This window comes from Seriola lalandi, unplaced genomic scaffold (assembly GCF_002814215.2).
Source record: "Seriola lalandi dorsalis isolate HSWRI2012SDOR001 ecotype SW California unplaced genomic scaffold, Sedor1 jcf7180002054478, whole genome shotgun sequence".
NCBI classification, from domain to species: domain Eukaryota; kingdom Metazoa; phylum Chordata; class Actinopteri; order Carangiformes; family Carangidae; genus Seriola; species Seriola lalandi.
This window is the reverse complement of record NW_019525031.1, coordinates 4075-15115: the sequence shown is the minus strand read 5'-3', so window position 1 is coordinate 15115 and position 11041 is coordinate 4075. Positions and strand designations below refer to the sequence as shown.

The 11041-nt window shown below is 42.1% G+C and overlaps 1 protein-coding gene across 1 annotated transcript in view; it reads left to right on the top strand.

The window, feature by feature from the left end:
• The window catches only part of kifc3 (kinesin family member C3), a 35817-nt gene extending 25663 nt beyond the window's left edge, over positions 1-10154 (top strand). The window contains exons 12-22 of the mRNA XM_087175627.1: positions 951-1064; positions 1216-1397; positions 1498-1602; positions 1709-1839; positions 3855-3978; positions 4199-4328; positions 4428-4657; positions 4801-4947; positions 5317-5446; positions 6645-6691; positions 8895-10154. Coding sequence (XP_087031753.1) covers positions 951-1064; positions 1216-1397; positions 1498-1602; positions 1709-1839; positions 3855-3978; positions 4199-4328; positions 4428-4657; positions 4801-4947; positions 5317-5446; positions 6645-6691; positions 8895-8903 — 1349 coding nt within the window. The 3' untranslated portion in view covers positions 8904-10154. The remainder of the gene's footprint in view (positions 1-950; positions 1065-1215; positions 1398-1497; positions 1603-1708; positions 1840-3854; positions 3979-4198; positions 4329-4427; positions 4658-4800; positions 4948-5316; positions 5447-6644; positions 6692-8894) is intronic.
• The last annotated feature ends 887 nt before the right edge of the window (positions 10155-11041 follow it).

Sequence of the window (11041 nt, the reverse complement as noted above, 5' to 3'; positions counted from 1 at the left end):
GGGGGGGGGAGGAGGAGGAGGAGCCTGTCTCTGACCATGTTTAATTATAACTAAAGTTACAAAGAGCTTCACAGTAGAAACAAACAAAAAAAAAAATAGAATAATAATAGAATAAAATTAGAGCAAATTAAAATAAACAGTTATGACACATTCCAGCAGTTAAGAGGAAATGAATAAAATAAAAATGTTTCAGGTCTGACGCTGTCACTCAGAGCGTTGATATCAACCTCTGTCCAAAGCTCTGACTTGAAATGATGCTAGTTTTTGTTTGATGTTGATAAACCAAGTAAAAGCAGAGATATGATGATTTACATTTGATAAAAAAAATGAGTTATTTGTGCGTTAATGTTACACGTATAACATAAATGGGAAAAAGCTGGAGTTGCATTTCTTTATTGGTCATTTCTCATCATATGAAAAAACCTGACTCTGATCTACAGGCTGATTTTAGATCCTGAAAATGAAACCTCTTTGAATCCTCAGTCAGCTCTCTGCTGGTTTTCTGACTAAAATCAAATGAATAACTTTCCCTACATGTGTCTTTTAGCAGATGTGTAAATGATCAAATGTATAATTTGAAGGGTTCTGAAAACGTTACACCTGAACCAGCGTGTTTTTATTGTAACTGACAGTTTAGTATTAAGTCATTAACCATCAAGGATTGGAAATAAAAACTTCATCATATATAAAATCCAGAAGATTGGAGCTGAAACAATTCATCGATAAACTGATTTAAAACAAACTGACGACAATTTTGATAATTAATCATCAATTATTTAAGAAACTTTTTAAATCAAAAACTTCTGTGGTTCCAGCTTCACGTGAATATTTACTGGTTTTGATTGAATTATTTTCTTTTTATATGAAGCAGAACGAAGGAATGATCCTTTATAATGTGTGTGTGTGTGTGTGTGTGTGTGTGTGTGTGTGTGTGTGTGTGTGTGTGTGTCAGATCTGTCAGGTGATCAGTGAGGTGAGCAGCACAAACCAGGAGCTGCTGCGTAAATACAAGAGAGAGATGAACCTGAGGAAGAAGTGTCACAACGAGCTGGTTCGCCTCAAAGGTCTGAGAGAGAGAAACAACGTCAACAACACAAACAACAAAAACAAATAACAACAACTTCACCTGACAACAATCAGACCACATGTTGTTTAACTCATAACGTGAAGTGATGACGTCATGTTTTGACGTGAAACTCTGTCTCCGTTTCCCAGGTAACATCCGTGTTTTCTGCCGCGTGCGGCCGGTCAGTCAGGAGGAGCAGGATGCCGCCGACACCAAAACCATGCTGAGCTTCGACTCGGACGACGACGCCGTCCTCTACCTCTCCAACAAGGGCAAGATGATGACCTTTGAACTTGACAAGGTCTTCGCTCCTCAGGCCACACAGGAGGATGTGAGTGACACGGAGACACCTGAGACCTGATCTGCAGGTAACAGGGACAGAGGAGGATAATTGTCTCACCTGTCTGTCTTCTCTCTGATTGGTGCATCAGGTGTTTCAGGAGGTGCAGTCTCTGGTCACTTCCTGTATCGACGGCTTTAACGTCTGCATCTTCGCATACGGACAGACCGGCTCCGGGAAAACCTACACCATGGAGGTAGGAGGAGAGTTTGTTTGTTTTTGTGTCAACAGTCCACCTCATGGTTATTATTGTCGTCTCTGAAACGATGATGATGATGATGAAGAACATCTGTGTGTTTAAGGGCGTGGTCAACGACCCCGGCATCAACCAGCGAGCGCTGCGCCTGCTCTTCTCTGAGGTGACGGACAAAGCTCCGGACTGGGACTACAAGATCACCGTCAGCATGGTGGAGATCTACAACGAGACGCTACGGTGAGAAAAGGATGAACGCTGATGAGTCTGATGACGAAGAGTCTTCAACTATGAGTTCACTGTTTCCACCCTGAGAGGAATCCTGGTCCAAATACAGAACAGCTGTTTTATTTTTTTAGAAAGTCACTGAATCATAAAGAAACTAGAGGCATTACTGTTACTGTTAGCACGTTAGCATGCTAGTGTCGTCATACAGCCTGAAGCACATCTGAGCTGAAGTACTGACCTCAATAAACTGAGTCTGAAATGTCCTAAAATAGCCGCCGTACAGAGGATGAAGCTTTTGAATGAAATAAAAACATGATCTTTGTGACAAACTTCAGTTATTAGACTTGTTTCCTGGTGTGTAGTGAACATAAGCACATGAACATCTGTCTGAAATATTAGGATGTATATAAAATTATTGAATTTGATTGATACGGAAGCGTAATGCATTCACTTTAAAGACAGTGGTGATGCAGATGTTGTGTCCTTTGAGGACCGTGATGATGCAGATGTTGTGTCTTTTAAAGACCGTGGTGATGCAGATGTTGTGTCCTTTAAAGACCGTGGTGATGCAGATGTTTGTCCATCAGTGTATTTCTGCTCTAACAGAGGTGAGGACAAAGTCTGGTCCAGTGTCTGGGACCTCTCGACATAATCAGGACAGATTTCCCGCAGTTTCAGTGCAGTTATATAAAGGTGAATCACATTAACTATCATCAGTTTATCGCCATCTGTCCAGCTGTTGTGTAAGAGAACAGCTGTGTAAAGCCTGTGAGAGCTCAACATCTGGACGCTGGATAAAAGTTTTTGGCAGAAAGGTCCAGAACTCTGAGAACTTGAGTCAGATTAAAGGGTCAGATTATGTGTCACCTCAGGACTCATCAGTTCGCAGCTTGAGCTTCACATTTAAAATAAATTCAGTAGATCTTACTCTCCTGCAGAGAACACTATCACTTACATAAAGATAAATAATCCTGTATTTTGTTCTTGTGTCGCCTCGTTTTAATCTGAACATCAGCAGAGAGCTGAGGGAAAATCTGGGGCTCGGAAACAAAGTCAATGACAATATCTACAAAACTGTTTAATATGATATAACTTCTCTGAGTCTCGTCCTCCTCAGTTATTGTTGTCTGGTAATCTTCTCTTCCTGCCATGAAAAAAAACACAGTTTACAGTTAAAACAATGGTGGATTCAGCGTCACAATCCCAGTGATGTTTGAAATAATTGATCTTTGATTTCAGACAAAAGCAGCTTCTTTTCCAGCAGAGTTTCGCTGGTTGTGCTGAAATAATAGTTGCTATTGATAGCTTGCTAATTCGGATAATGTTACCTAAAGTTCCCACCATGAGAACACACTTTAATTATTTTAATTAATTATTTTCAGATCCTATCATGCTAACAGACTGATGCTAAAGCTAAAACATGGGAATAAAGAAGCAGTGTTCTTCTTGTGTTGCAGTTTAGAGCTTCTTATTGTTGTTCATGCTAATATGACCCTGTTGGCTGCGTAGCTTCAGACTTGTTTACATCTTCACACGTTCTGATGTGTTTTGCTAATTAAAAATATAATATGTTTGGCTGCAGTAGGAGAGCAGGACACAGCTGCTAACATTAGCTTAAACTCATGACAGGGAGATGTACTGTTTTTGTTTTGTTTGGTAAATGATGAGGTCACACTGTGCAGAGTTACTACTTTGTGTAGTAAGATGTTTAGTCAAGTCTGTTTTTATTCACATGGCGCTAACTCACAACAAAAGTTTTCTCAAGGCATGTTTAGCAGATGTGCTAATGTTAGCAGCGACATTAAAGCTGCTAAACACAGTTTAAATGGTTCCTTACACTTTTTATTTCTTGAAACTCTTCGTACTCAGATTATCTCAGACTACAGCCCCATGACTTTGACATGTGCAAAATTACCCACCTGCTCGGACTAGTGACTGTTGCTGAGCTGTGATTGGACAATCAGAGTTGGGGGGAGGAGTTTTGACTGAGACGAGTCTGCAGGTGTGAAGTGTCTGTTATCCGACAGGAACCTGCTGGGGGAGAATCCCACCGACAAACTGGACATCAAGATGAACCCTGACGGCAGTGGACAGCTTTACGTCCCCGGACTGACGGAGTTCACTGTGCAGAGCCCCGAGGACATCAACAGGGTGAGAGCTTCCTGCTATCCTTTCAGTGTAAAAGCCTCCAGACAGCTGCTGGTTTCTGCTGTTTGTCTGCAGCCGCAACCTAAGACTAAAATGTGTGGGTTGACCATCTCCTTCAGTCCTACGCTGTTCAGTTTTACTTTGTCTCACAAGTGTGTGTGTGTGTGTGTGTGTGTGTGTGTGTGTGTGTGTGTGTGTGTGGGGTCCACCTGGTGGTCCTCAGGTGTTTGAGCTGGGTCACATGAACAGAGCAACGGCCTGCACCAACCTGAACGAACACAGCTCTCGCTCTCACGCTCTGCTCATCATCACCGTGTCTGGATTCAACTCTGCTACTGGAAACCGCACACAAGGTACACACACACACACACACACACACACACACACACACACACACACTCTTATACTTCTGTATGTACCCAGCCCCTAACCTTGTGATGGTTCTGGTTCAGGTAAGCTGAACCTGGTGGACCTGGCGGGCTCGGAGAGGATCGGTAAGTCGGGGGCGGAGGGCAGTCGTCTCCGAGAGGCTCAGTGCATCAACAAATCTCTTTCGGCGCTCGGCGACGTGATCAACGCCCTGAGGAGCAAACACTCCCACGTCCCGTTCAGAAACTCCCGCCTCACCTACCTGCTGCAGGACTCTCTGAGCGGAGACAGCAAGACCCTGATGATGGTGCAGGTGAGACCAGCATCAGGTCGACAGGTTTATGTCTCAGCTGGTTTCAGTCCAGACTGACAGACAAGGAAATGTGGATTTATTAAACTGCTGAACAGACAGCCAGCTTGATCGTTAAGGTGAACTTGACTTTGTCTTGTGTTCAGGTGTCTCCGTTGCCAAGCAACATGAGCGAGTCGGTCTGTTCGCTCAAGTTCGCTCAGCGCGTTCGCAGCGTCGAGCTAAGTTCCTCGTCCTCCAGGAGACACGAGAACTCGTCCACCTCGTCCTCGCCCACGCACGACAGCGTCGAGGTAACACACACACACACACACACACACACACAGACACACACACACACACGCACACACACATTATAAGAAGAGTAAATCATTACAATGTAATCTAAAAACTGAACGCCCTGATTTAAATCTTTGTGTGGATGGTGTCGATGACTTCGACAAATTGAAGTGGATGTGTCCTATAAAAATAAGAGTTTATTCTGAATGTTAAACAAACGCTTCTGATCTGGTGAAACTGAAATTCTTTCCAAAAAAAACATAATAATATATTATAGTTAACACATTTACGGATTATAAACAATAATAATTGAATAAAATAAAATAAAACAATTACATTTTTCAGGTCACTATAATACAGTTTGACCTTTGACCTCTCCTCAGCTGGACTCTCCCCCCGTGACCCCTGTCCCCCTCCCCATCTCTCGGGCCAGCAGCGCCGGCTCCACCCTCTCCTCCGCTTCCAGGACTCCCAGCAGCTCCCGCAGGAGGTCCCAGTCCCAGCTCTCTACAGGTAGATATGAATCTCAGTCTATATACACACAGGTATACACACCTGTCCACAGGTACACACACCTGTCCACAGGTACACACACACAAACGCATTTAAATTCAGTCTAATGTTCATTTCCACAGCGACATTCTCTTTTTCTCAGGTCGACAATAACCCTGTTTTTATCCACTTATTATTTCAGGATCAGTTAATCCAGGAAAGGCTTTTAATGTGAAACATCTGCAGGAAGTTACTAGTATCAAACATTAGCTGTTATATCAATTAATATGACATTATATCAGACAAAACAAGACAAAGAAAGCCAGAAAATATTCACCAAATATTCACATCTGGGGAACATTATTAGATATAATTATTATTATTATTATTATTGATCAGTTAATCAACTAATTATTTGAATCAATCCCTCCTGAATGTGTTTTACCAGGTTGTGTTTGTTTGAGTCAACCTTTATTTAAACACCACACACATCATAAACAGACACAATTAATCATTCAATTTGTCATGTAGTAATTAAAGAGCTGTAACTAACGATTATTTACTTGATTAATCAGTGATTAGTTTCATCTATACAATGTTAAAAATCAATAATCAACAGAACAGCTGCCAGTTTTATTTTCAATCAATCAATTAGGTTTTTATTTCGTCTCTTTAATGACTGGTATTCAACATCACTAAAAGAGTAAATTATTAAATATTTCTACATCATTATTATTTTCATTAATGACTGAACACGCGTCACTGAAAGATTTGAATGTAATTCAGTTTCTCATCTTCACATTTAAGAATCTGGAACCAGGAAAAAAACATTTTTACTTAAAAATGAAAAGAAATAATTGATCAAGTTATTAAATATTTGCCAATTAATTTTCTGTTGATCGATTTATCATTGCAGCTCTAATTAATCATCTGTCAAATAAGTAATTATCAACTGACTGCTGCACAACTTTCAAACTAAAAGTCTGAAAACACTGAACCTCTCACACTTCTGTTCTGGAGGCCACAAGGCATTTTGGGAAATGTAGGAAACCCGGTGAAGTGGATCCAGTGAGAGGAGTCAATAATGATAAATAACCCCTGAACATCACAGGTCTGAACTGTAACAGCGACAGAGGATTTTCCCAGCACCACCTCCTGTCAGTCTGCTCCTCTTCTTCTTCTGTGTCCTCATTCTGTGGTCTGATTGGTTGGTTTACAGACAGACAGGTAGACAGAGCCAGCCCATTGGTCGGGGACGGTGGGCAGGTAGGTTGGGGTGTATGCTGATTGGTGGATAGCTTGGCATGGAAGCGCTCGGCATGGCATGGTGCCCTCCCCCCTCCACCCATGTAACACTCCTCACCTCTAACCACAGAGCTCCACCAGCTTCCGTCTGTGCGCCTGCAGAGTCATGAGCAGGGCCCACGGAGCCCATAGGCCTCCTGTGTGCAGCGGGCTGTGCTGTTTGTGTCGCCTGTTTGAGTCTGGTTCTTCTCAAACCTCAATTCAAGTCACAAGGAAACGACATGTTCACTAATTCACTCTGTCACAGCTGTTAAAGGAACAGTCCCGCATTTTACTGAATGTTTGTTTCAGTTTCATCAGTTTGATCTCTCTGTGTCCAGTTAGCTTAGCTTAGCACAAACACCTGAAGCACTGTTAGCCTAGCTCCAACAAAAGAGAAAGACAGAGACAACAACTACAAAGAAAAGCTTTCTTTAATTTTATTTCTTTAAACTTTATTAATCTCAATATGTTTTACACTGGATTCAACATTTTGTGGAAGTGTGTTGATTTGTTGTTTGTTAGTGAATAAATGAAACACAAAGAAACTCAGTTAAGTTAAAGAAGCATTTGAGACTTTTATTTAATTGCACTGAGGCAGTTTTGAATTGCGTGTAGCTTTAAAGCAACTATTTATAAATTTAGCTTTTGCTACATAGCTAACATTAGCATTAGCAGCTGTTTACTCACCGGTCTACAAAAAATCTTGTGAGTTCAGCATCAAACTTCAGTCCTTTACTCAACAATATTAACTCTTGGTTTGCTTCTGTTTCTATCATTTCTTTTCTCATACTGAAGTTAGCATGCTAACCAGCTAGCCCTGTCTCAGGAAATACCATCTTTGTCACTTTCTGATAGCGAGTCACTGTAGGGTCCAGTCTGCCCTGAAGAAGTAGCAGCTCAGACGACATATTGTAAACGCAACAATGGCTGAAGCTCTTGGCTGGTTAGTAAACAGCTGCTAATGCTAACGTTAGCTTTGTAGCAATAGCAAAAGTGCGAATAAAGTTAATAGAGAGAGAGCTGGACACACAGAGATGAAACTGATACAAACACTGTGTTTTCTAAATTATAATCAGGTGTATGTGACACCTGAAGCATATGAACAAACCATCTTCAAACATCTTTGAAGAGTGTGTGTGAGTGTGTGTTAGTTTAGCTTCCTGTTTTAAACAGATACATATTTAATCCACTAACGTCTTTTCCTTGTGGCTTCAGTGTGTGGGTGTTGTGAGTGAGTTGGTGTCTGGATGGATCCTGTCCCCCCTCCCTCCTCCTCTCTGCTGGTCTGTGGTCTGGCTGGGCGTCCTGCTGATGAGCCGAGGATTGCGGGGTGGCTTACTCCATGTCTACACTCATAAATCTGAAAACACTGTTGGCATCTGTTTGAGTAGTAGAACAGAGACACCTCGTGTGGAACAAGTTAAGACAGGAGCTGGTTTTCTCTGCTCAGAAAGCTGTTGAAGTCTTAAGGGGAAAGCAAGTGAATCCCAAGAATATGTGAAATATTTTTTCAGTAAGACAGATAAGACCATAACAACCCCAAGGTGTCCTCACAGACCGTAACCACCCCAAGGTGTCCTCATAGACCATAAAGATTCCAAGGTGTCCTCGTAGACCATGAAGACCCCCAGGTATCCTCATAGACCGTAACAATCCCCAGGTGTCCTTATAGACCATAACAACCCCCAGGTGTCCTCATAGACCATAACAACCCCCAGGTGTCCTCATAGACCATAACAACCCCCAGGTGTCTTCACAGACCATAACAACCCCCTAGGTGTCCTCACAGACCATAACAACCCCCAGGTGTCTTCACAGACCATAACAACCCCCGGGTGTCCTCATAGACCGTAACAACCCCCAGGTGTCCTCACAGACCATAACAACCCCCAGGTGTCTTCACAGACCATAACAACCCCTAGGTGTCCTCATAGACCGTCACAACCCCTAGGTGTCCTCATAGACCCCCAGGTGTTTCTACTTAGTTATGAGGACCACACTGACTTAGAGCACTGCAGCATAATTTTTTTTTCAAATTTTAAATCATCACCTGAACGTGTTTGCGAGGCCAGACTGTACAAAATAAAGACATGTTTTCACATTTATTATGAGCAGTGTGGACATGGTCTGACTCAGTGATGTGTCACATGACTTCTGACTGACGGTCTGGTTTTCACTGCAGGACGACTGAAGCTGACGGCCTGAGGGACCCAGAGATGAGGCTGAGGGACGTCCGGGGCCGACCGCAGGGTGTCAGCCAGCACCCTGAGGATTTTAGCTGCTGGGACACCACCCCCATCCTGTCAGAAACTGGATTTGTTACCCTCCTCAGCTGGTTGAAAGAACGGGGAAAAGGAGCAAAGACTGATGGGAACTTTACGGAGTAGAACAATCTCAAATATCCACTGACCTGCCTCCTTCAGCAGAGAACATGGAGTTTTCTGGTTTCTGTGTCTTCTTGCTGTGATGATGGACATTTAAAAAGGACTCTAGTGACTCTGGTGAGAAACCACTGAACGGTTCTCTAGCTCCACCCGTCTGGACTGAACTGAAACCCTCACTAACGTCTCCCATCCTCCCAGAAATCAGTATATGCTCTCCAATCACAGTATTTCTTTTATTGTCTCTTTGTAAAGTTGCACTTTAAATTTCTAGATTATTTTCTAACCCACGATTCCAGATGTGGTTGATTATAATATATGCATAATATGATTACATATTTATGTTTGACATGCTTTAATCTTGTTTTTTGTTTTTAGATTTATTTTCTTTTTGGTGGAGGATGTGGACCACATGAAAAACTTCTGAGGTTAATCTTAAAGTTTTGATTTTTGGATCAAATCTCAGAAAGTTAAGATGAATCTCGTTCTGTCGCATGTTGAATCCTCTTCTGTAGTTCTCTACCGGAGGCTGAATTTGTGTCCTTGTGGTCCTCCTTTATCCAATCAGGGTACTCCACTAATACTGAGCTGTCCAATAGGACATGAGCAATACAAGGAAATGGTCACCTGTGTATGATTGTTGTTTTTCTGCTGTTCCTGTGGATGTTTTTTTTTTTTTTTTTTTTTTTTCATGCAGTGGACGAATCTTCGTCTTCCTTCAAACAAAAAGACAGAAAAACTTCTTCACTTTTCCTCGACTGTTTTTTCTCGGTGTGATCCTGCTGCTGTCTCGTCACCTCTTTACCAAACCACAGGTGACCTTTGGCCTCAGATTGAAGAGATCCGTAGCTGTCGACCCGGTGCTGAGCTTGACATGGCGCAGGAGGACGTGAACTGTTAGTCGTAGTTGTAGTAAACATGGATGCTTAGAAACGCGATGAGCTGCTGTGTGATGTTGAGCTGATGATCAACATGTCTGCTTGCTTCGTCTGCACTGTAGATTTCTACAGATTGTTTTTTGTATTCCCTTTTTAATAAACACTCCAGAACAAACAAACAAACTCATGTTGACTCGGTGTGAAATATCTGTAGTAGCTAGTCTCAGTTTTGGTAAATATATACAATAAATATGGATGTGGTTACCTTAGCTTAGCATAAAGACTGCAAACAGGAAACGGCTAAATTAAGTTACCTCCGAAACTCATTGTTAACATGTGTCTGGAACTTGACACAATAAGGTTGCCAGATTTAGTACCATCATGTATCTGGCAACCTGTGTTATCAGCACAGAAGCACTGGGTGGATGGATACACTGTCAAGAAATAGTTTTACCACATAACTCATACAATCATATACTGTGTTTCTAACATGTCAGACCTCATCACACCAACGTAAAACGGAGCTTTTATCAATCTTGGTGAACATTGACTGTCAAGTTTACATTGTTGCTCGATGACAAACCATCCTGGCAGGGCTAACCAGGAGGTGGATGGAACACTGGAGAGCAAGGGCGTAACCATGGTATAGACATTGGGGGGGTCCAAATGAGAGCCCTCCCCCAGAATTTTTTTTTTTAAAGTGCATTTCCCACAATTCTATGATTTTTATGTATTGACCATCTGAATTAACATTTAAAGTTTTTCCCGAACCAGAATTAGCCTAACTTGTTATTTAGCCCAAATTGTGACAGGCTATCATGACATCGTTGGTACTAGCTTCATATTATACGTCTCTTCACTTCAACTTAACTAACAAACTGAGCCCTTTTTAACGGGTTTAATATTTCTAATTAATTCAAAAATTAACACGCTCATTTTGACAACATCACTCCTCTTTAGCTATCTAGTTGCTTACTGGCTGAAAAAAAATTCGTATGTCCTGCTTTTTCCGCTTTTTGGGCAACGTCGGACCAATTTCTCCCTCAGTCGTGTGGCGGTCGGAGCCGGCG